The sequence below is a fragment of the Anomaloglossus baeobatrachus genome, chromosome 5 (assembly GCF_048569485.1).
Source record: "Anomaloglossus baeobatrachus isolate aAnoBae1 chromosome 5, aAnoBae1.hap1, whole genome shotgun sequence".
Taxonomy (NCBI): Eukaryota; Metazoa; Chordata; class Amphibia; order Anura; family Aromobatidae; genus Anomaloglossus; species Anomaloglossus baeobatrachus.
The window spans coordinates 195,062,964-195,089,744 of NC_134357.1; the positions used below are offsets into that span (position 1 = coordinate 195,062,964).

At 45.3% G+C, this 26,781-nt stretch overlaps 1 protein-coding gene across 1 annotated transcript in view; it reads left to right on the forward strand.

Moving 5' to 3' along the window:
- Positions 1-6,826: 6,826 nt before the first annotated feature.
- The window catches only part of KCNMA1 (potassium calcium-activated channel subfamily M alpha 1), a 1,029,133-nt gene continuing 1,009,178 nt past the window's right edge, over positions 6,827-26,781 (forward strand). Inside the window, exon 1 of the mRNA XM_075349081.1 lies at positions 6,827-7,904. Coding sequence (XP_075205196.1) covers positions 7,668-7,904 — 237 coding nt within the window. The 5' untranslated portion in view covers positions 6,827-7,667. The remainder of the gene's footprint in view (positions 7,905-26,781) is intronic.

A 26,781-nucleotide genomic window follows, 5' to 3' on the forward strand; every position in this document is an offset into this window, starting at 1 on the left:
CTATGCAGCTCAGACGCTCCTGTATGCATAGTGTGCGGCCAAGCCGGGTTCTACTATGAGAGACTCGCACGAGTTACACGAGAGGCACTAGCAAGTGTGATTCTGGCCTAAAGGATCCGGTTTTGCGGAAAAAAACCCATTCATGCCGCATTTGAAAAAACGTTGATGTGAAAGCACCCTAACCTGAGTTTGGTCTTTACCAAACAGGTTCTCTCATCTATAGACTTGACCTGATCTTGACCGTGGACGCCAAACCATATAAAAGGCTAAGGGACCCGAATGTTATATAATGGTGTTACTAAGAGCTAGGGGGCTGCAAAAGGAAGCAAAATCTCATGAATATTCACTGCTTCCCCCGCACACACTCTGTAACAGCATCTCTTATTGGATGCAGTACGACTGACTGTGTGCCGGCGGTCTGTGATTGGTTGCCCTCACACTAACTGTCTGGGTCCTGAAGTGGAGTTTAAAAATAAATAACTGGAAAAAATAGCCTAGGGTGCCCCGTATTTTGATACCTAGTGCAGATAAGGTAGGTATACATGGCTCCCGGACTGGATCAATCTAAAACTTCAGTGCAGATAAAGCAGACATCTAGACGCTGCAGCCCCGAACTTTGTGCATTATCTTGGCTTTATATCAAAATACGAAGAACCTCACAAGGCTTTTTTTTATTATTTATATAAATAATTTAAAAAACGGCGTGTGGTTCCCTTCAATTTTGATACCCAGCTAAGATAAATCAGACAGCTGTCATCATGCCCAAGGTTATTAGATGTGTCAAATCCAGCACTTTACCTGGCTCATACTGATTGCCCTGGTGTGGTTGCAATCGCGGTAATATAAGGGGTTAATTACAGCTATGAAGTGTCAAAAAATGGCAGCTGTAATGAAGTAGAAGTTAATGAAGGTGAGGGGTCTATGACCCTGTAAGTCAATACTACAAATAAACACAAAATACAGAAAAATCCTTTATTTAAAACAACACTATCCTTTTCTCGGATATATTAACCCCCAAAATAATCCTGCAGGTCCGATGTAATCCACAACACGATGTCCCATGATGATCCTGGCTCTGCTACATCTGATGTCGCAGTGCGAAGTCAAATTAGAAAATGTGACCAATCACTGCAAGTTGCTGAACACACTGACGGTGCCGTGGCTGTGAGCATTGACATCAATGAGTTCACCTGAGGTCACAGATGTCTGTTCCCTCAGTAACCCAGCTCTGATCTCAGGTGAAATCACTTCAGGTAAACTCTATGAACTCACCTGAGGTGAAAACAATAATGGATTACCGGCTTAGACTATGTGCAAACTTTGAGTTTTTGGTTGCAGAAAACTGCATCTTCTGGCAGAAAAACGAGATGCGTTTTTGATGCGTTTTTCTGCAAGGGGATGCAGATTTGGTGTACAAATTTGTTGCAGAAATCTGCAATTAGTCTCCATCTCCTGGCAGGAAAACGCACCAAAAACACAATGTAGTTTTAATGCATTTTTGACGTGTTTTTATGCCAAGAGATGCGATGTGATGTGATGGAGAAATTTGTTGCAGAAATCTGCACCAAATCTTAATTTCCTGGCGCACCAAAAACGCAATGCTGTTTTCATGCAGTTTGACCTTTTTTCTGTCTACAGGTGAAGATTTTGTGCAGAAATTTCTGCAACCAAATACTCACTGTGCGCACATAGCATAAGTTGTAAGTTCATAACTTTTACCTGATTGACTTCACTGAGTTCATTGAGTCCACAGTTACCATGGGAATCAACAGCTGTGACCTCAGGTGACTGACGTTAATGCTCACTGCTGCTGCTCTGTCAGTGTGGTCAGCAGCTCGCAGTGATCAGTCATATTTTCTAATGTGACCACGCACTGCAACCTTAGATGTAGCAAGGCTGGGATTGTCATGGGACACCATGGTGTGGATTACATCAGACCTGCTAGGGTGTTTTGGGGATTATTAAATTGGAGAAAGTGGGTGTTATTTTTCTAAATAAAGCATTTTTCTCTCTGTTTTGTGTTTATTCCTTTTTTACTTACATGCTTAGTAATGGAGGGGTCTCAGTCCCTCCCCATTACTGACCTTGGGCCCGATGACAGCTGTGATTTTTTGACATATCACAGCTATTATTAACCCCTTATATTACCCCAATTGCCACCGCACCAGAACAATTACTATGAGCAAGTTAAGCGCTCGAATTGGTGCATCTAATGGATGGGATGAGGGCTGCTATTTTTAGGCAGGGGAGGCCCGATAACCATGGGCCTCCCAGGCCTGAGAATATCAGCCCCCAACTGTCTGCTTTATCTTGGCTGGGTATCAAAAATGAGGCGGACCCCACAATGTTTTTTTAATTATTTATTTAAATAAACTAGCAGCCACATCGTGTAGCTACATTTTGACTTCTAGTGATATATATTTTTCTCTGTATGTTAAACACAATGTGTATTCACCATTTTTGATGTTTCATGCCCATATTTATGTAAACATTTTGTCTGCACTGGATTGCTACATGTTACATATAGATAATAGACTTTAATAAAGATTGTAATTTTAGAGTGTCTTTTTATGGTGATTTAGTATTGCTTTTAGGGTGCCAGCCTCCGTAGCAAGGCAGTACCAGATTGTAGGACTGCTTAGAAACTTTTTCCACTGGAATTGGACCCCTGATAAGCCATAGTTAGAGGTGTATATGCGTAAAAAATATATATAGATACACCTTGACCTAATGGGTATATATGTTGTGTGTTACTTGCTTTATTGCATACTTAATAAGCTTATCACTATTAGCATAATATTCAATTTTCAATTAGTACTTTGTCCCACCCTCCTCTCACTTCAGTGGCGGCATCTCTCTGCAGATATATTAAATAAACAATTCTTTTCTCAGGTTGGCCTTAGAATCAAACTTATTAATTCTTTGTATTCAGGTAGCTGCTTTACCTTTGAGCCCGAAGACACAGTTGGAGAAAGAGAAGGATTTGGTATATGTGACCTGTAGTACTAGAGGGGAATCAAGACGTAGATTATAAAGGTACAGATGGATACATCAGTACGTAGCAGTGTATTTCTATGTACATGTATTATAGAAGTAAAGAAAAGATCAAATTGTTTTCTTACCGTAAAATTACTAAAACAAATAATATTTTTTTTGCAAAAATGCAATTTTCTAATTATTTTGCTTTTTTGTGAGTGCACCTGGTACTTGAACCAACAGCCTTTAAAGTTGCAGACAGCAGCTAAAACATTGAGCCACAGGCTCTTCTGATGTCAGGGGGAAAATTCTGTATACTTAAAACGGCATTGCAGGCTTGAGTATAAAGGTACAAACATATACATTGAACAAAGCAATGTATTTCTATACCTTTCTATATTAAAGAGAGAATAAAAGAGAGTTTTTTTGTTAAAAGTATGACAATTTAATGCGCTTTTTAAAAAAATGTACAAACTTCACAAATCAGCTCAGAACATTGACATATTTGGTGTCACTTAAAATCATAATGACCCACACAACACAGCAATCACAGTATTTATGGTGGTTGGAAAATGGTGTAAAATATGGTGTGATTGATTATTTCTCTCTATGAAACCCATAAAAAAGTTTTAAAAATGTAACGCTAAAGCCATGTTCACATGTAGTATAAATGCTGCTTTTTCTACTACTTTTTTTCTGCTTGTTTTCTGCTAGTGTCTGCACCGCACAACGCAATAACAATCTTCTCCGAATATTCTATGTTTTCTGCATTTCTTTTATGTTTTTCCCCTTCATTTGATGCATTTTTGGTACTGATGTGAATTTGCCTTTTTAATGGTTTTTAAATACTACAAAAAAGTTTTGATTCTGTGCTTTAGGGCTAATGCGAACGTAACTGCTTAATATTCTGCAGCGTTTTGACAGCACATGTGCGCTTCAAATTGCTGCACAAAACACTGCATAATGGATGCAGTTTTTTTGTAGAAAAAAGCTGATTTCATGCGCTATGGCTGCTGCCGCCACCATACACAGAGTGAGAGCTGCATCCATAGTGCACGGAATAATTGACATGCTCATTTTATGAACGCACGGATTTGGGTCAAAATTTTAGCACCCAAATCGCTGCGTTCATAAAAGCATCATGCACACGTATCATGCACAATCTACATAGATTGTGCAGGGGACGCAGGACGCATGTGTGACGCCCTGGCAAAACCAGGTTGTCACAGAGGTTGTACAAATCTCTCAGGTACAAGACTCCATCCTCCTTGGCGTACCAACACAAAACCCACACCCAGGTGCACAACACCAGCCAGTAAAGGCTAGTCACCCCCCATGACAATAGGGACACACCAGTGGGCGGGACCAGGCGGATGGGAGCGCCCACCTAGGGGTCCTGAGGTGTCAGGGGAGGGAACACAACACTCTGGGACAGACATACGAACAGTACTGACAGTTGAAGTGAGAGGAGTGGAGTCCGGGGTTTGGGCCCCTGGACTACCAGACTACGGACTAGGTGGCAGACGGCAAGCAGGACCACAGGCGATGGAGATCCGGGCACGGGAGACCTTAAGTTGACCGGGGCAAGGTTGTAGCCCACCAGTGCCGACAGCGGGAATCCGGTCCGAAGGCCGTGCACAGTCAGAGTGCCTGGACCCTAGGGCGAGGAAGGTTTCAAGCTCCTTGTCAATTGACCAGCCGGGGACAAGGTTCCAGGCCTTGTTCCACTGTAGGCCCAGAGAGCGAAACAGAAGCCCAACATGGGGGATAGGGTGTCCACCAGAACCCACTGAGATCCCAAGGGTCAGATTTCGCGGGCCACAGCTCCCAACATACAAAGTACCAGGAGTGGACTTCCCCGTTTCAAGCAGAGTTGTCCCATTGAAGACACAAACACTGAGTGCAGGAGGAAGGGACCCCTGTTTGCTACAGCTGGACTCTGTGTGCAATTCTTTGGAACTGTGAGTACATCATCCATCCCCGGTCCAACCCTGCATGACACTCTCCGCGGCCATCCCTCCCATTCATCTGGGCCCTGGGACTACACCTCCCCTACCCGTGGAGGGGATTCCAGCTTGTTGCCCAACTTCATCAGCCCCGGGTGTCCCATACCAAGGCAGCGGCGGTGTGACCAACCCTCACCGCCACCCACGGGTGGCGTCACTGACAAACTATTCCCCTGTAAATACCCTCTTCCTACGGTTGTGATGACGGACGGCTGCACGAGCCCAGGTCCGGCTGCCACTCGAGCTTCAGTAACGAACCTGGATCCGAGCATCCCCTTACAGTGGTCTGGCCCCCGTCCGCAACACATGCATTTACGCTGCAGTGCAATACGCAGCGTAAATGCATGTAAGTACGCAACGTGACCAAGAGCCCTAAAAATGGCGTTTATTTTTTACAGCTTTTTTTCCACATGAAAGCCTATAGAGGAAAAAAACAAATCCGCATAGTTCAGCAGTGTCTTTAGACGCACAGAGGGCAGTGATTAGATGAAATCACAACCACTTTGCTTTGACATTTTGGCCGTGTTCACATGTACTGGAAATGCTGCATTTTTTCCACTGCTTTTTTTTTGCACAGAAACTCTGCTGTTTGACTGTAAAGAAAAGTGGATGTGATTTCATGAAAACTGTGCCCACTGTGCTCCTAAAAGACGCAGCTGAACTCTGCGGTTTTGGTGTTTTTTTTTTTAGAGGTTTCAATGTGGAGCTTAAAAAAAACGCATGGGGAAAACTGCAGTTACTTTATTAGTTTAGAATCAAAGCTTTTCTGTACTATAAAAAACACTTAAAAACGTGGCTTCACATCTGCACCAAAAACATCCAACAAGGGGGAAAAGGCAAGAAAATGCAGAAAAAATCCAATAATCAGAGGAGTTTGGTGTAGACACCTATAAAAAACACAATATTTACACAATTTGTGAACACAAAAAAGCGTCATATCTTTTAGTGAAGCTTATATGAAAATGAGAACATTCTGGCTTCTACAACTATTAATGAACAAAATATAAATCCTCAGGTCCCAACTAGAGGTGAGCATGATGTACAGATGACGTTGCACATGTCCTGGAATATCAAAAGCTGCGCCAGCGGAAAGTAAGAGATTTAAGCCTCCTGTCCAGCTGCAAGGTACCACTGTCCTGTACGCTGGACCGGAGTTCCATGAATCGATCGACTCATCTCTAGTCCCAACCTTGTTGGATACAGTGGGACAGTCCTGAATTTAGATCTACACCTTACAGTTTCGGGTGTCTTCTGAATGTCTTTCACTGTCTCTGCCCCTCTGATACCTCCTCTGCCAGGGTGGAAAGAAATGGCTGATGGATATGGCTTGGGTGTTGCTAGGGGCATTATCAAAACTTGCTGCCACTTAATACACGCACCACATAATTTGTCCCGCTTTCTGTTCTTCCAAAGTTGGGAGATATATGTAATACACGGAGTACATCACATTTTCATAAGAAATTGTAGGTAGGATTGCCAGAAAAATAATGATTACTGCATCATAGCTGATCCTCATTCCTGGTATGTGTCCAAGATGGTATCTCTAGTGCATGATACCTCAATTCATAAATAGTCTTTTAAAGTGCAAGGTATTGTCATATGTGCAATGCATACATGTTGAATTATACAGAAACTAACCTGTGGTGACTCTTTCTTGCTACCTGTAAACCTGCCTTTCCTCCATCTTTTTCTCCATTACAACTGATTTTATGATTTTATAGGGTATCCTCCCATCTGTCTACGCTTAGAAAAGGATATGAGAGAAGCAACAGCACTGGTGGATGAGGAGGAGGAGGGGGGAAACAAGTGATCAGCTGGGAGGATTACAGCCCTGAACAGTCATAGGAGAAAGAGGAAAAGAGAAGGTAGGAGGGGTGAATAATCAACATGCTGGCAAGCAGTGTGTAGAGAAAAGATGGAGAAGGGAAAGAAGAGAACACCGCAATCTGTATTCGAGTCCAGACGGGTGAAAGGAAGGGTTGAAGACATTTTGGCGATCTAAAAACATCTTATTAATCTGAAAACCTCAGCATCTGAGAATTACCTTCATTGCATACAATTCCTATGGCTTTACACAGTGATGCTACAAAAGAGGCGGGAGCCAAGGTTCACAAGTAAGGATTGCCTATGAATAAAAATTAACAGCAGTTGCCCTACTTACATCGAAAGCAGGTGCTACGGAAATATTTAGCTTTTAAGATAATCTAATAGCTATAAACTCGCCTAATGCAAAACAATGAGTGTCTGCCATTAACATCCCTGGCTGCATTGCTCAATATTTCATTTATTTGATATGCTCATTCTTATATAAGAAAAACAAGGATCATTCGCATACAGAACCACGAACAGGGAAAAATGAAGGACTGCCTTGGATCTGCTCATGATTTTTACTGATGAAAGACAATGACAGCTCTGTACAAAGTGCTGGGTTAACCTTGCTATTGAGGACATCTCTAATTTATTGGATTGTAAAGCCAGGATTGAAGCAGTTCTTAAAGACTACCCTTATTTTATGCAAGAGAGCCTCATCTTATATTTGACCTGCCCCTTTCCTGTGCAATATGGCTAGTGCAGGAATTTGGGGCCTGAGACATATGTGGCTTTCAGGGTTTCCTGGGTCCTTCAGTTAACATTGGAAAGTGGCAAAAGATTCCAAAGCAAAACTTGAGGAGCATTGGCTTCACCATGAGTGCTATCAACAACAATCTGCAGCTAGACTCTGTCTTTTCACCCAAAAACAACCCTGCCCTCATTATTCCAGTCACTGTAGAGGTGCCATGTGACAGTCGGGGACAGCGCATGTGGTGGGCATTCCTGGCCTCCTCAATGGTGACATTTTTTGGAGGCCTTTTCATTATTTTGGTATGGAGGACCCTTAAATACCTTTGGACTGTCTGCTGCCACTGTGGGGGCAAGAAAAAGGTAAAAATATTTGCATGTGAACCTAAATGTGAATTTTTTTGTTTTTGGTATTTTACTGTACGTTAGGCATGCATTATTAATAAAACTGGTGTTGGTTAACAGTATGTTATACTTTATTCTAATCTATAACTTATTGGAAGCCTGAGGTTGCTTAAGACATTAACTATAGGCATATTAACCTGAGTAAAACATTTAACTGAAGTATTTGGTAGACATGAAGGATTAAGGGGTACTTTGCACGTTGCGACATCGCTACTGCGATATCGTCAGGGTCAAATCGAAAGTGACGCACATCCGGCGCCGGTAACGACGTCGCAACGTGTAAAGCCTAGGAGAGAAGATGAACGAGCGTGAAACAGTCAAGAATCAGTGATCTGTGTCACGTCGTTCATTTTCATAATGTCAGTGTGTCTGCAGGTACGATGTTGTTTGTCGTTCCTGCAGCTCCACACATCGCTGTGTGTGAAGCCGCAGGAGCGACAAACATCTCCTTACCTGCGCCCGCCGTCCACCGGCAATGCGGAAGGGAGAAGGTGGGCGAGATGGTTACATCCCGCTCATCTCTGCCCCTCCGCTTCTATTGGCTGGCCGATTAGTGACGTCGTGGTGACGCCGAACGCACCGCCTCCTTGAAGGAGGGATTCTTCGGCAGTCACAGCGACGTCGCCGACCAGGTAAGTGCGTGTGAAGCTGCTGTAGCGATAATGTTCGCTACGGCAGCTATCACAAGATATCGCATGTGCGACGGGAGCGGGTGCTATCGCGCTCGGCATCGCTATCATCGGCTAGCGATGTCGCAGCGTGCAAAGTACCCCTAACACTGCCGTTCTACTGACATTTATATCTAAATGGTAACTAGTTATTTTCCTAAATCTTTTCAGAATTTATTATAGAAATCCTAATTATGAATAAACATTTGACATTGTAAAAATATATATTTTTTTAATTAACTGTAAGTTTCTAGGAAGAGGAAAGGAAGAAGGTCAGCAGAACCAGAGAAAGGGGCAGGGCTCTGAGAGATTGGTATTAGTAAAATAGGCAGCTAGATAACAAACCACGAGACGTGGCAAAAATGGTAGAAATCTTTAAATGAAGACGATTTGGAAAATTGCTTAATTTTGCATTTATTGCAAATGTTTTTTTTTATTGAAAATGAGCAACAAAAACACTCTGTGTGGAAGTATACATAGCTTTTAAATAATGTGACTGCATTGTGATCACATCTATTCAATACACCTTAGAATGGAACCAAATCTTTCATTTTTACATTAATTGCCATAAATAGTTCTTACAGGTAAAGTAACAGCAAATATGTATATGTTATCACAATGGTGACATATGCCTAATAAATTCTACTTATGTCAATATTAGCATTTTTTGTGTTTTTGTTGTATTGTTTTACTTGTATTTCTTTTTTAAGAGATTTTAGAAAAACAAGTCCTAAGATCATTTAGTATTATTAAGTGCCTTCTAGAAACATCCTAATCTCTTATAAAACTCCCCCACGACATTGAGGCTTCCACAATAGTCAAAGGGACACCGCTTCTGTCATCTAAACCTAGTTTAGTATTTACTCTTGTATAGTAAAAAAAAAAAATCAAAGATGAACTTTTCCAAAATTGTGCAGTTAATAAGCTAATCTGTACTTTCTATAAAGGCCACACAAACTCAATCCTCATTACTGCACAACCAGGTAAATACATTTAAATGTAAATTACCACTTGTGTCCCTTGTTTGTTAGTGACATATTAGTGATCGGTCTTCCTAGATTATTATTATTAATATTAATATAATTTTAGGGGGGGGTTGCTTGTTGTTTTTTTTACAAATAATACAACGAAAATGCACCGATCTAGAAATAAAGCTGTATTGCTCAAGGTTTATTTTAATAATAAATTCTTATTCGGACATACAAGGGCATTTCAATAAATTAGAATATCATCAAAAAGTTCATTTTATTTCAGTAATTCAATCCAAAAAGGGAAACGCATATATTATACAGTCATTATAAAGATTGATCTATTTCAAGTGTTTATTTCTGTTAATTTTGATGATTATGGCTTACATCCAATGAAAAGCCAAAAGTCATTATCTCAGAAAATTAAAATTTTATATTAAACCAACAGAAACAATGATTTTAATCTCAGAAATGTTGGCGCCTACTGAAAAGTATGTACAGTAAAACTTGTCCGGGGCTCCTTTTGCATGAGTTACTGCATCAATGTGGCGTGGCATGGAGACGATCAGCCTGTGGCACTGCTGAGGTGTTATGGAAGCCCAGGTTGCTTTGATAGCAGCCTTCAGCTCATCTGCATTGTTGGGTCTGGTGTCTCTTGTCGCGGGCGGGGAGGGAGCCGTCGCTGCTGCGCTCTCGCTGGCGCTCGGGTCCGGCGCTGCTGCTGCTGCTGCTCGGTGGCTCGAGCGGTGGGCCGGATCCGGGGACTCGAGCGGCGCTCCTCGCCTGTGAGTGAAAGGGGGTGGTTTGGGTTTGGGGAGTTGGTCCGTGACGCCACCCACGGTTTGTGGTGAGGTTGGGACACCACCGCTGCTCTGGACAGGGATCCCGGGAGCGATAACAGGGAGCAGCCGAGATGTTTCTCTCCCCTCCGTGGGTAGGGGGTTGGTGGTCCCGGGGCCCGGTGAGGTGGGACGGGGAGGCAGGGTTGGTGAGGTGCAGGGTCGCGGGGGCATCGCGGTGCCAGATGGCACAGTGGTACTCACTCAGCCAAGAATGGATACAGAGTCTCCGGTAAAACAAACAGTTGGATGGACGGGTCACGCAGCCGGCTGCTGTGGTTACTCCCGGTAGGTTGGTGGTGGCTGCCTTTCCCTGCACCTGTTGTGTATCTTCAGTCCCGATGGCTCCCACCGGTAACCCGCTCCCCAGCTTGGATATGTGCCGGAGGAGCCCCTTTTGCCCACAGGCTCTGGCCCTGGGAATTCTAACTGTGGCAGTAGCTGTATTTCCCTTTCTCGGTTTGGACGGTTGCCTTCAGTCGGGTCTTTTTTGCTAGGAAACCCCAGAGGTTCCGGTTGCTAATGGATTTGACCGGTTTAATGGCAACTCCAAGCCTGGTCGGGGTCCGTAGGCCCTGCCGCCTTGTGCTGGCTTCTCTTCGCTCCCCAGTTCGGTACCGGCGGGCCACCGCCCGTCCCCGGTCCTACGGTTCCGCGTCGATTGGCCTCTCCTGCAGACGGCCACCACCGTCTGCCAACCTTGCTCTCGGTGCCCGGGCCACGTACCCGGACACTGTCAGTCTGCTCCTCTACTGCCACTTCACTCCTTCTCCTTCACTCTCCCTAACTACACTGACTTCCTTTCCCGCCTCCAGGACTGTGAACTCCTCAGTGGGTGGGGCCAACTGCCTGGCTCCACCCCACCTGGTGTGGACATCAGCCCCTGGAGGGAGGCAACAAGTATTTGTGTGTGACTGGTGTGCCTATCTCGGGGTGTGGGGTGTGTTGTTGCAGTACCTGTGACGACCTGGCTAGTCCAGGGCGCCACATCTCTCATCTTCCTCTTGACAATACCCCATAGATTCTCTATGGGGTTTAGGTCAGGGGAGTTTACTGGCCAATCAAACCCAGTGATACTGTGGTTATTAAACCAGGTATTGGTACTTTTGGCAGTGTGGACAGGTGCCAAGTCCTGCTGGGAAATGACATTTACATGTCCAAAAAGCTTGTCGGCAGAAGGAAGCATGAAGTGCTCTAAACTTTCCTGGTAGATGGCTTTGCTGACTTTGGTCTTGATAAAACACACTGGACCTACACCAGTAGATAACATGGCTCCCCAAACCATCACTGATTGTGGAAACTTCACACTAGACCTCAAGCATCTTGGATTGTGGCCTCTGCACTCTTCCTCCAGACTCTGGGACCTTGATTTCGAAATGAAATGTAAAATTTACTTTCATCTGAAAACAACACCTTGGATCACTGAGGAAAAGTCCAGTTCTGTTTCTTCTTGGCCCAGGTAAGATGCTTCTGACATTGTCTATTGGCCATGAGTGCCGACTACAACTCAAAATATCTCCCGGATCCATTCTTTCCTTAACTAAGAAACAGCAAAAACATTAGAACATGCCCTCATCATCTCCCGCCTTGACTACTGAAACCTCCTGCTCTCTGGCAGCCCTTCCAACACTCTTGCACCCCTCCAATCTATCCTAAACTGTGCGGCCCGCTTAATCCCTCTCTCCCCTCACTATTCCCCAGCCTCGCCACTCTGCCAATCCCTTCACTGGCTTCCCATTGCCCAAAGACTCTAGTTCACAACATAAACCATGACCTACAAAGCCATCCACAACCTGTCTCCTCCTTACATCTGTGACCTAGTCTCCCGGTACCTTCCTGCACGCAACCTCAGATCCTCACAAGGTCTCCTTCTCTACTCCTCTCTTATCTCCTCTTCCCACAATCTCATACAATATTTCTCCTGTGCCTCCTCCATACTCTGGAATACTCTACCCCAGCATATGAGACTCTCTCCTACCGTAAAAAGCTTCAGGAGGAACCTGAAGACCCACCTCTTCCGACAAGCCTACAACCTACAATAACCCTCAGTCCAGTACACCACTGTGCAACAAGCTCTGTCCTCATCTACTGTATTCTCTCTAGAGATGAGCGAACCGGTCCCGGTTCGGCTCGAGGTCGGTTCGCCGAACGGAGGTCCCGTTCGAGTTCGGCTCGTCGAACGTTCGACGAACCGAACTCGAGCCAATAGGAAACAATGGCAGGCAATCACAAACACAGAAAAACACCTAGAGAACACCCTCAAAGGTGTCCAAAAGGTGACAAACAACTCAAACACATGGGAAAGTGACAAGGACATATACTCATGCGAAAACAAAACAGCTGGACAAGGAAAAAGAGGAGGACACACAGATATAGGCATGGCACGCCCTTCTAAAGTCATGTAAAACACCGCAAGGTGACTCCAAGCGGAGTCTCCCTTTTTTCAAAAAATTGGGCCACACAGACACCCACCCCATCAGTGGCAGCACTTGGGCCCTAGTTGCAAACAGGATGTTTTGATTTGCATCAAGCACATTCAAAAATACGCCATAATTAACCGTCCCCAGGATGACACCGGGGTAGGTAGCAAAGTCTTTCCTGGTCCCAGCTCTGTTCATCTTGGCTTCTTTTAAAAACACAGCAAGCAAGGGTTATTCCAAGCGGAGTCTCCCTTTTTTCCAAAAATTGGGCCCCACACACACCCACCCCTTCAGTGGCAGCAGTTGTGCCCCAGTTGTACACTTCACAGCTACATTTGCATCAAGCACATTCAAAAATACGCCATTCTTATCCGTCCCCAGGATGACACCGGGGTAGGTAGCAAAGTCTTTCCTGATCCCAGCTCTGTTCATCTTGGCTTTTTTTAAAAACACAGCAAGCAAGGGTTACTCCAAGCGGAGTCTCCCTTTTTTCCAAAAATTGGGCCACACAGACACCCACCCCATCAGTGGCAGCACTTGGGCCCTAGTTGCAAACAGGATGTTTTGATTTGCATCAAGCACATTCAAAAATACACCATAATTAACCGTCCCCAGGATGACACCGGGGTAGGTAGCAAAGTCTTTCCTGATCCCAGCTCTGTTCATCTTGGCTTCTTTTAAAAACACAGCAAGCAAGGGTTACTCCAAGCGGAGTCTCCCTTTTTTCCAAAAATTGGGCCACACAGACACCCACCCCATCAGTGGCAGCACTTGGGCCCTAGTTGCAAACAGGATGTTTTGATTTGCATCAAGCACATTCAAAAATACGCCATAATTAACCGTCCCCAGGATGACACCGGGGTAGGTAGCAAAGTCTTTCCTGATCCCAGCTCTGTTCATCTTGGCTTCTTTTAAAAACACAGCAAGCAAGGGTTACTCCAAGCGGAGTCTCCCTTTTTTCCAAAAATTGGGCCCCACACACACCCACCCCTTCAGTGGCAGCAGTTGTGCCCCAGTTGTACACTTCACAGCTACATTTGCATCAAGCACATTCAAAAATACGCCATTCTTATCCGTCCCCAGGATGACACCGGGGTAGGTAGCAAAGTCTTTCCTGATCCCAGCTCTGTTCATCTTGGCTTCTTTTAAAAACACAGCAAGCAAGGGTTACTCCAAGCGGAGTCTCCCTTTTTTCCAAAAATTGGGCCACACAGACACCCACCCATCAGTGGCAGCACTTGGGCCCTAGTTGCAAACAGGATGTTTTGATTTGCATCAAGCACATTCAAAAATACGCCATAATTAACCGTCCCCAGGATGACACCGGGGTAGGTAGCAAAGTCTTTCCTGATCCCAGCTCTGTTCATCTTGGCTTCTTTTAAAAACAATGTAAGCAAGGGTTACTCCAAGCGGAGTCTCCTTTTTTTCCAAAAATTGGGCCCCACACACACCCACCCCTTCAGTGGCAGCAGTTGTGCCCCAGTTGTACACTTCACAGCTACATTTGCATCAAGCACATTCAAAAATACGCCATTCTTATCCGTCCCCAGGATGACACCGGGGTAGGTAGCAAAGTCTTTCCTGATCCCAGCTCTGTTCATCTTGGCTTCTTTTAAAAACACAGCAAGCAAGGGTTACTCCAAGCGGAGTCTCCCTTTTTTCCAAAAATTGGGCCACACAGACACCCACCCCATCAGTGGCAGCACTTGGGCCCTAGTTGCAAACAGGATGTTTTGATTTGCATCAAGCACATTCAAAAATACGCCATAATTAACCGTCCCCAGGATGACACCGGGGTAGGTAGCAAAGTCTTTCCTGATCCCAGCTCTGTTCATCTTGGCTTCTTTTAAAAACACAGCAAGCAAGGGTTACTCCAAGTGGAGTCTCCCTTTTTTCCAAAAATTGGGCCCCACACACACCCACCCCTTCAGTGGCAGCAGTTGTGCCCCAGTTGTACACTTCACAGCTACATTTGCATCAAGCACATTCAAAAATACGCCATTCTTATCCGTCCAGGATGACACCGGGGTAGGTAGCAAAGTCTTTCCTGATCCCAGCTCTGTTCATCTTGGCTTCTTTTAAAAACACAGCAAGCAAGGGTTACTCCAAGCGGAGTCTCCCTTTTTTCCAAAAATTGGGCCACACAGACACCCACCCCATCAGTGGCAGCACTTGGGCCCTAGTTGCAAACAGGATGTTTTGATTTGCATCAAGCACATTCAAAAATACGCCATAATTAACCGTCCCCAGGATGACACCGGGGTAGGTAGCAAAGTCTTTCCTGATCCCAGCTCTGTTCATCTTGGCTTCTTTTAAAAACAATGTAAGCAAGGGTTACTCCAAGCGGAGTCTCCTTTTTTTCCAAAAATTGGGCCCCACACACACCCACCCCTTCAGTGGCAGCAGTTGTGCCCCAGTTGTACACTTCACAGCTACATTTGCATCAAGCACATTCAAAAATACGCCATTCTTATCCGTCCCCAGGATGACACCGGGGTAGGTAGCAAAGTCTTTCCTGATCCCAGCTCTGTTCATCTTGGCTTCTTTTAAAAACACAGCAAGCAAGGGTTACTCCAAGCGGAGTCTCCCTTTTTTCCAAAAATTGGGCCACACAGACACCCACCCCATCAGTGGCAGCACTTGGGCCCTAGTTGCAAACAGGATGTTTTGATTTGCATCAAGCACATTCAAAAATACGCCATTCTTATCCGTCCCCAGGATGACACCGGGGTAGGTAGCAAAGTCTTTCCTGATCCCAGCTCTGTTCATCTTGGCTTCTTTTGAAAACAATGTAAGCAAGGGTTACTCCAAGCGGAGTCTCCTTTTTTTCCAAAAATTGGGCCCCACACACACCCACCCCTTCAGTGGCAGCAGTTGTGCCCCAGTTGTACACTTCACAGCTACATTTGCATCAAGCACATTCAAAAATACGCCATTCTTATCCGTCCCCAGGATGACACCGGGGTAGGTAGCAAAGTCTTTCCTGATCCCAGCTCTGTTCATCTTGGCTTCTTTTAAAAACACAGCAAGCAAGGGTTACTCCAAGCGGAGTCTCCCTTTTTTCCAAAAATTGGGCCACACAGACACCCACCCCATCAGTGGCAGCACTTGGGCCCTAGTTGCAAACAGGATGTTTTGATTTGAATCAAGCACATTCAAAAATACGCCATAATTAACCGTCCCCAGGATGACACCGGGGTAGGTAGCAAAGTCTTTCCTGATCCCAGCTCTGTTCATCTTGGCTTCTTTTAAAAACAATGTAAGCAAGGGTTACTCCAAGCGGAGTCTCCCTTTTTTCCAAAAATTGGGCCACACAGACACCCACCCCATCAGTGGCAGCACTTGGGCCCTAGTTGCAAACAGGATGTTTTGATTTGCATCAAGCACATTCAAAAATACGCCATAATTAACCGTCCCCAGCATGACACCGGAGTAGGTAGATAAAGTCTTTGCTGAACCATGACTTGTTCATCTTGGCTTCTTTTAAAAACAATGTAAGCAAGGGTTACTCCAAGCGGAGTCTCCCTTTTTTTCCAAAAATTGTGCCCCACACACACCCACCCATTCAGTGGCAGCACTTGTGCCCTAGTTGTACACTTCACAGCTAGATTTGCATCAAGCACATTCCAAATCCACAAGCATTTACTCTCCCCAGGATGACACAGGGGTTGCAAATTCCTTCTGGATCCATGACTTGTTCATTTTGATGAACGTCAGTCTGTCCACATTGTCACTGGACAGACGCGTGCGCTTATCTGTCAGCACACACCCAGCAGCACTGAAGACACGTTCAGAGACAACGCTGGCAGCTGGACACGACAAAATCTCCAAGGCGTAAGTTGCGAGCTCTGGCCATTTTTCTAGGTTTGAAGCCCAAAAGGAGCAAGGCTCCAGTTGCACAGTCATGGCATCGATGTTCATTTGGAGATACTCCTGTATCATCCTCTCCAGCCGTTGACTATGTGTCAGACTTGTTGTCTCTGGTGGCCTTGCAAAAGAGGGTCTAAAAAAATTATGAAAAGATTCCATAAAATTGCTGTTACCAGCACCAGATACGGTCCTACTGGTACGGGTAGACTGTTGAAGATGACGAGACCGTCCCATGTTTGTCAAGTTACAACTGGGAGATTCCCTCCCTGCACCTGCACGGTTGTTTGGTGGAAAAGCCGAGCTAAGATCGAGTAACAGCTTCTGCTGATACTCCTGCATACGTGCGTCCCTTTCTATGGCTGGAATTATGTCACAAAATTTGGACTTGTACCGGGGATCTAATAGTGTGGCAATCCAGTAGTCATCATCACTTCTAATTTTGACAATACGACTGTCATGTTGGAGGTAGTGCAACAAAAAGGCACTCATGTGTCTTGCGCAGCCATGCGGACCAAGTCCACGCTGTGTTTGTGGCATAGAGGTGCTAACCGTTCTTTCTTCCTCTGACATCTCCCCCCAACCTCTTTCAACTGAAATTTGACCAAGGTCTCCCTCATCCGCTGAGTCTTCCATGTCCATGGACAGTTCGTCCTCCATTTCTTCATGTTCTCCTGCACCTTGCTCAACATTTCGCCTGCTACTATGCGCCCTTGTCGATCCCTGTCCCCCATGGTCCCATGCCTGCTGCGTTGGTGATGATGAACGTCTGGACCTTGGTGATGTTGTTGTCCCTTGCGCATATGAATCCTCCTGTAGTTCCTCCCCTTCATGTTGTCCCACCCCCTGACTCCGAATAGTGTTTAGCGTGTGCTCCAGCATGTAAATGACTGGAATCGTCATGCTGATAATGGCATTGTCAGCGCTAAACATATTCGTCGCCATGTCGAAACTGTGCAGAAGGGTGCATAGGTCCTTGATCTGAGACCACTCCATCAGGGTGATCTGCCCCACCTCTGCATCTCGTTGGCCCAGGCTATACGTCATGACGTATTGCACCAGGGCTCTGCGGTGCTGCCACAGTCGCTGTAACATGTGGAGAGTTGAATTCCAGCGTGTCGCCACATCGCATTTCAGGCGATGAACCGGAAAGACTTCTGGAGCGATGCAAGTCGCTCTGCTGCGGCGCTTGAACGGCGGAAGTGAGCAGACAGTTTTCGTGCCCTGTTCAGAAGGCCATCTAGGCCGGGATAGTGTGTTAAAAATTGCTGGACGACAAGGTTCAACACGTGAGCCATACAAGGTACGTGTGTCACCTTGCCCAGGCGAAGGGCCGCACCCAGGTTGGCAGCATAGTCGCACACGGCCTTACCAGGCTGCAGGTTGAGTGGAGACAACCATTATTAAACTCGGACCGCAGAGCTGACCACAACTCCTCAGCTGTGTGACTCTTATTCCCAAGACATGTCAAGCTAAAGACCGCCTGATGCCGTTGCGCTCTGCTGCCAGCATAGTAATGAGGCGTGCGTGATTCCTTCTGCGCAGTGAGAACGCTGGTGGCCTGACCAGGCAGGCTTGGGGCGGAGGTGGAGGACCCAGATGAGGTGGAGGATGCAGAAGCAGTGGCGGAACTTGGACAGACAGAGGATTGACACACAAGTCGTGGGGACGGCAAGACTTGTGCAGCAGACCCTTCACCATCTATCACCATAGTTACCCAGTGCCCAGTCAGCGACATGTAACGTCCCTGTCCATGCTTACTGGTCCAAGTATCGGTGGTGAAATGCACCCGTTCACACACAGAGTTTCTCAAGGAAGCGGTGATGCTGTGTGCGACATGCTGGTGTAGCGCGGGCACACCTTTCTTAGAGAAGTAGTGGCGACTAGGCATCTGGTACTGGGGCACAGCGACAGACATAAGGTCTCTAAAATCCTGTGTGTCCACTAGGCGGAAAGGCAGCATTTCGGTAGCCAACAGCTTACAGAGGGATAGAGTCAACCTCTTCACTTTGTCATGTGTCGCAGGAAGTGGCCTTTTATTTGACCACATATGAGGGACAGAGATCTGGCTGCTGTGTGTAGACGGTGTTGAGTAGGGTGTCCCTGGAAAAATGCAGCTTTGTGAGGAAAGTGCAGGCGGAGACATGATGTTGCCTTCATCCAAAGTTGGTGCTATCGATGTCTGAGAGAGCTGTACACACTCACTTGTTTCTCCTTCCAAAACAACTGACGACCTACCAAGCAAACTGCCTGTTGCGGTTACAGTGGTGGAAGTTGTGGGTGGAAAAACAGGTGTGACAGCTGTCCCAACAGTCCTAGAAGATGACGAGCGCGCGGATGCACTGGAAGGGGCAGCCGGTGGATGGTTTGCTCCGCTAGGCCGCATTGCAGCACGGTGAGCTTCCCACCGGGCCATATGATATTTATTCATGTGACGATTCATGGAAGAAGTTGTCAAACTGCTGAGGTTTTGACCTCTACTAAGAGAACCATGACAAATTTTACATATCACATAATTTGGGCGATCTTTTTCTATGTCAAAAAAGGACCAGGCTAGGCAAGGCTTAGAGGCCATGCAACCTGTTGATCCACCCCGAATAATGCTCAGAGGCAGAGTGGTGGCTGAGGATGCAGTTGTAGACGTGCTACCAGTGCTCCGACTCTGTCCAGGAAGGCGCAAGGTAACTTCGTCGTCGGTTGCATCCTCCTCCACCGCCTCTGTTGACCTCCTCGAGTGCCTGACTGGGGGTTGACAGTAGGTGGGATCTAGAACTTCATCATCAATTGTTGTGTTTGCACTCCCCTCCCCCTCTGACCGAGCCTCTTCTTGCCCTGACCGAATATTTAAGTTGTCATCCCAATCGGGTATCTGCGTCTCATCTTCATCAGAATGTTCCTCATTGTCTATAACCACAGGTGTTACAGTTTGTGACAAAGGGTCAACATTATGCTCAGAAAGTTGTTCCTCACGGCCTGAATCCGAGTCACAAAGGTTCTGGGCATCACTGCAGACCATTTCCTGTTCTGTACTCACTGTAGCTTGGGAGCAGACCTCTGATTCCCAGGCTATAGTGTGACTGAACAGCTCTGCAGACTCAGCCATCTCTGTTCCACCATACTGTGCAGGGCTGATGGAGACTTCAGAGCTGGGAGAAATCAAGTGTGATTGGGATGACAACTCAGAGGACTGGTGTTTTTTGGATGCGGTACTTGAAGTGGCTGAGAGGGCACTTGTTGGACCACTTGAGATCCATTCAAGCATTTTCCTTTTTTGCCCATCATCTACCTTTCTTCCTGTTGTTCGTGTCCGTAAAAAAGGGAGCACATCGGATTGTCCATGGTAAGTAGTAGACATCTTACTTTTGCTGGTAGAGGGTCTATCTTCAGCAGATGATAATGGAGCTTTGCCACCTTCCCCACGGACAAAACCTTTTTTGCCTTTTCCACCACGCCTCTTCCCCTTTCCACCAGCATCTGTCCTTTTGCCACTCATGTTGATTGCGACAAGATTGTGGACTGAAAATGTGGTAGTAAAAATTGAGAGGTGGTGTAGATTGCAGCGGTGGTCTAGCTTTATTAACAACAGAATAATAAAGAATAAATATCCCTGACAATGCAACTACAGGCCTTAAACTGGCAGCAAAAATTGCTAGTCTAATGGCTTAGTTATAATGAGTTGGAGTGTGCAACGCAGGCAGATGCGCTCTGCAAATGTCTTTGCACTAGTGGGACTATAGCAAAGTCCAATAGCCACAGATAGGATGCCACTAGGTACACTGAGTGTTTGCTAGTATAATGGCTTAGTTATAATGAGTTGGAGTGTGCAACGCAGGCAGATGCGCTCTGCAAATGTCTTTGCACTAGTGGGACTATAGCAAAGTCCAATAGCCACGTATAGGATGCCACTAGGTACACTGAGTGTTTGCTAGTATAATGGCTTAGTTATAATGAGTTGGAGTGTGCAACGCAGGCAGACGCGCTCTGCAAATGTCTTTGCACTAGTGTGACTATAGCAAAGTCCAATAGCCACGTATAGGATGCCACTAGGTACACTGAGTGTTTGCTAGTATAATTGCTTAGTTATAATGAGTTGGAGTGTGCAACGCAGGCAGATGCGCTCTGCAAATGTCTTTGCACTAGTGGGACTATAGCAAAGTCCAATAGCCACAGATAGGATGCCACTAGGTACACTGAGTGTTTGCTAGTATAATGGCTTAGTTATAATGAGTTGGAGCGTGCAACGCAGGCAGATGCGCTCTGCAAATGTCTTTGCACTAGTGGGACTATAGCAAAGTCCAATAGCCACGTATAGGATGCCACTAGGTACACTGAGTGTTTGCTAGTATAATGGCTTAGTTATAATGAGTTGGAGTGTGCAACGCAGGCAGATGCGCTCTGCAAATGTCTTTGCACTAGTGGGACTATAGCAAAGTCCAATAGCCACGTATAGGATGCCACTAGGTACACTGAGTGTTTGCTAGTATAATGGCTTAGTTATAATGAGTTGGAGTGTGCAACGCAGGCAGATGCGCTCTGCAAATGTCTTTGCACTAGCGGGACTATAGCAAAGTCCAATAGCCACGTATAGGATGCCACTAGGTACACTGAGTGTTTGCTAGTATAATGGCTTAGTTATAATGAGTTGGAGTGTGCAACGCAGGCAGATGCGCTCTGCAAATGTCTTTGCACTAGTGGGACTATAGCAAAGTCCAATAGCCACAGATAGGATGCCACTAGGTACACTGAGTGTTTGCTAGTATAATAGCTTAGTTATAATGAGTTGGAGTGTGCAACGCAGGCAGATGCGCTCTGCAAATGTCTTTGCACTAGTGGGACTATAGCAAAGTCCAATAGCCACGTATAGGATGCCACTAGGTACACTGAGTGTTTGCTAGTATAATGGCTTAGTTATAATGAGTTGGAGTATGCAGAGGACACGAGGGTACAGTGCCAGGATTTTGGGGCTCTGGGTAGAGGAATGGAAGCCTGCCTTTCTATCCCTCCTAATAGGGAAATGTAGGGAGGAAATCCCTGACCTTGGCTACACAGACGCTGGCGCTGTTTTCAGGACCTGTCACCTTAACTCTGACCCTACCGGTTTGAGCCCTTAAAAGGACTGCTATAAAGTGCTCTCCCTAAGCTGTCTAACGCTGTGTATGCAGCGCATACAGCTGTATCGGCGATAGGACTCAGGAGGACGGAGCTGCGACAGTGATGTCTGACACCAAAGACGCAGAAGGCAGATAATGGCGTCCTGGAAGAAAATGTCCGGTTTTATAATGCAGGGACATGTGACATGGACATCCTATCACACATGCCGTTGCTTCTCTGGCTCAAAGTCCACTTAGCTGTGTGTGTGTCTGGGATTGGCTGACATGCTGGCCCGCCCCACAAGACGCGCGCACTTAGGGAAGGAAGACAAGAAAAAAAAAAAAATTATAGAAACAGCAGTGATCTGAAGGCGCTGTTCACGCACACTATACACTGAAATGTCATAATAGTGTGATTCACAGAGTGAGTTACACTATTACAGCAGAAACCAAGCTATGATTTAGCTGGTTTTTTGCTGCTAGAACCGTTCTCGAACGTTTCTAGAACTATCGAGCTTTTGCAAAAAGCTCGAGTTCTAGTTCGATCTAGAACAGGCCCCAAAATCACTCGAGGCTAGAACTGGAGAACCACGAACCACGAACCGCGCTCAACTCTAATCCTCTCCCAACCCCTGTAGACTGTGAGCCCTCATGGGCAGGGTCCTTTCTCTTCCTGTACTAGTCTGTTTTGTACTGCTATTGATTGTTGCACTAGTTTTTATATATACCCTTTTGACTTGTAAAGCGCCATGGAATAAATGGCAATATAATAATAAATAATAATAATAATGAGTGGCTTGCGATAAGGAATGCAACAGTTGTAGCCTATGTCCTGGATACGTCTGTGTGTGGTGGCTGTTGAAGCACTGACTCCAGCAGCAGTCCACTACTTGTGAATCTCCCCTAAATTTTTGAATGGCCTTTTCTTAACACTGCTATCAACGCTGCGGTTATCCAGGTTGCTTGAGCACCTTTTTCTACCACACTTTTTCCTGCCACTCAACTCTCCATTAATATACTTGGATACAACATTCTGTGAACATCCAGCTTCTTTAGCAGTGACCTTTTGTGGCTTACCCTCCTTGTGGAGTGTGTCAATGACTGCCTTCTGGACATCTGTCAAGTCAGCAGTCTTCCCCTTGATTGTGTAGCCTACTGAACCAGACTAAAGCTGGAGTCACACACAACGACAGCGACAATGACGTCGCTGTTACGTCACCATTTTCTGTGACGTAACAACGACCTTACATGATTGCTAGTGAGCTGTCAAACATGTTGTTTTAAGCAACGACGCAGCAGCGATCATAACGACCTCGACGGTCTTCAGGCCCATGTCACTGCCTTCAGCATCGTCGCAATCGTCGTTGCTACAGTGTCAAATACAATGATTCATGTGGCGCAGCGGGATAGCAGTGATCAAAAAATGAACTGGGACATTCAAGTACGAGCAGCAATCTCGCAGCAGGGGTCTGATCGTTGTTAGATGTCACACATAGCGAAGACGACGACAAGGTCGCTGCTACGTCACAGAAAATGGCGACTTAGCAGCGGCGGCGGCGGTGTTGTCGCTGTGTGTGACATGGCCTTAAGGGACCATTTTAAATGCTTAGAAAGCCTTTGCAGGTGTTTATGGTAATTATTCTAATTTTCTGAGATAATGACTTTTGGGTTTTTATTAGAGCTGTAAGCCATAATCATCAACATTAACTGAAATAAACACTTGAAATAGATCACTGTTTGTAATGACTCTATATAATATACAGTATGCATTTCCTTTTGTATTGAATTACTGAAATAAATAAACTTTTTGATGATATTCTAATTTATTGAGATGCACCTGTATATTGTAACTAATATATTTGAGACAACTGACAGGATTCCTCAGTTGGTGCATATGAAATGCAAAGATACAGTGTATGAATGCAAGACATAATTCTAAAAAAGAAAATAAAAACAAAACAATATTTGACTATTCATTTTGCTTTTATTTAGTTAGTATGCCTCGTTTCCTGCTATAAGAAAATAGACAAAACAGTCCCTTATTGTACCTTGACCAGGATGTCCTGACTGTGTTGATTACTGAAGGTCCGGCTGGAGGAATACTATATTTTTCTAAAAGTTGTAAGGGGTAATCTATTACCCCTTCCAATATTGTATGGCATTGGATCTAAAATAGTCATTAATAAGTTGCTCCATGTCCTCCAGAGTTGGTCTATGCAATATGCAGTGCCTTATCATGAAATGTGGTATGAAACTTATATGCCTAATAGTACATATGGAAATAATTTCCTCCTTTATGGTTACTTAACCACTTCACCCTGGCCGATTTTCCGTTTTTGTTTTTTGCTCCCTTTCTTCCAAGAGCCGTAACTTTTTTATTTTTCCATCAATCTTCCCATATGAGGGCTTATTTTTTGTGGGATGAGTTGTACTTTTCACTTTTACCCATTAGTTTTACCATATAGTTTACTGGATAATGGGAAAACAAAAATCCAAGTGCAGTAAAATTGCATAAAAAGTGTAACTGTATGATTGTTTTTGGGATATTTTATTCCCATGTTCACTATTTGGTAATACTAATATAGTATAATGCCTCATACTTTTACTTTTATGTAAGGGATTAAAAAAAAATCAGAATTTAACATTTTTTGTGTGGATGCTACGTTTTAATTGCCTTTTATTACATTTTTAAAAAACTTTACGGAAACAAAAAAGTGTAATTTTTGCATTTTTTAATTTTTTATTTTTTTTTCATGACATCATGTACCGATCAGATTAATTGATTTTACATTTTGATAAATTGGGTATTTCTAAACGTGGCACTACCAAATATTTATTATTATATTTTTTATTTTTTTAACTTTAATTTTTTATTTTCAATGGGGCAAATGGGGGGGTGATTTGAACGTCTACGTTTTTTTAATTTTTCAGATTTTTAAAACCTTTTTTTAAATTTTTTTATTTATTTTAACCCCCCTAGGGGGATTTTTAGATCAGCAGTCTGATTGCTTATTCATTTCTGTTGATTAGAGCTGCACAGCTCTGATCAGCAGAAATGCAGTGTTCCTGTGAGAGCCGAAGCACTGTTGGCTCTCATAGGAATTATGTCATGGTAGCGTCAGGGGTCACCACATGACCCCGAGCTACCATGGGAAATATCGGCTCCCCGTCATCTCGTCACAGGGGTTCTTATGGCGGCTGGGAACGGCGGAATACCCGCCGCAGCCATTTAAAATGCACTGTCATATTTGGACAGTACAATCTAAGTGGCAAGTAGGCGCAGATGGATCCACCTGTGCCTGTTAACCCCACATGTCTGCTGTTCCAATCAGCAGACATGTGTGGGGATCAACACTGCGGTGAGCAGGCGGTGATTAACGCGACATGACCAATGATGTACCTCCATGTCATTGGTTGTGAAGGGGTTAAATTACATACAGTGGCTTGACAGATTTAAAATAAAAAATAATGCCACTCTAATATACACTGGACAGTGTGACCATAGCTTACAGTAATCATACAATTAATTGGCCATGTTGTACAGATTAGTTATAAACAATAAAAAAGAGACACTGGTCTTTGTAAATATTTGTTTTTCTAACAGTAAGGATTTTTCTCCCTACTGTCAGGGACAATGTGGTGCCCCTGAGGCTTCAGTCACTACAGAGGTACTGTACCTCATCCAGAGGTGTGGTATCCCATCCCTGGTTACGGAGGAGGTCATCCACTAGTATGCACACAAAACATGCACAACACCTCAATTAGCAGTTCCTCACCGGGTCAGGGTTAGGGCTTGGTTCCATTAATGTTAGACATAGCCACCACCCTGCTGGTGATGGTTCCTCCCTCCCCCTAATCCGGCAGGGCCTGGGGGTGGAGTCTAGTGAGTTGGGGTGACTGTAGTGTCAGGCAGTTAGAAGGAGAAGTGGAGGAGTGAATACCTGTGGCCTAAAGCTCTGGCAGCTTGGCCCGGGCACAAGACAAAAGGGGTCCTAGAGACCACGGGAAGTGCGCCATACTCCCATCTACTCGTTCCATATACAGCAACAGGGTGGAAAAACTTGGCCGCAGAACGGGGACTGGCCCTAGACTACAGATGAAGAACCAACGTGCTCTGCTACTAAAACCAGAGGCTGATTACCATGTAGTACCAAAGCCAACTCCACACGTAAATCCGCTGTAAGGTGACCACATAGGGCCATGGGATAGAGCTTCAAGCCACCCTGTCAGGACCCACGGATACTGGCTCAGAGCAATGTGTGTGTAGGTGCAGGACAGGCGGGAGAGAAGTCAGCGCAGGAAGACGACCAGGAAAGGAACACTAGAAGGGTGCACTGGTCTTGACCGCTGAACATCCGGGATCGGCTGGAGCCCATCACAGTGAAACCCCAGGACTCCAAAAGCAATCACTGACATGTCAGGTTACCTTGAAACCTGCTGCACTGAGTAAAAACCTTGAGACTGCATCCCTATGTCGCTCCGTTATTTGCCTACGGTCCTGCACCCCCACCATCACCTACTACTACCCTCCATCCGCCCTTGGGCCTAGCTCTGCCTGTGGAGAGCTTCAACATCTAAGCTGCGTCACCATCTGCCCCAGAGGTCCGCTGGGGTCACAGAACCGGGTCTCGCCACTGCAGCATCCCAGAAATAGAACCGCGGCCTGGTAACGAATCACCCCATGGCCCCGGTGCGGGCATGTCAACAACATCTTGCTGGAAATGACCATGTCCAGCAGCCATACAATGGCAGTTTAGAAAATTGTCCCATGTAAATCCGTGTGAAAGTAACAAAATAACATGAAGTCCACACATAGATCAGTCTTATGAAGTGCATATATGAGAAGAGTAGTAAACATGCCTTTAATCACAGCAAACAAAGGAATTGGTGCTCTAAAGACAGACACATTGAGATGTTACTGTATTTGGCAATAGGAGTAAATTACTCAATTATCGCCTCCAGTCTCACAGGCATGAATGGAGA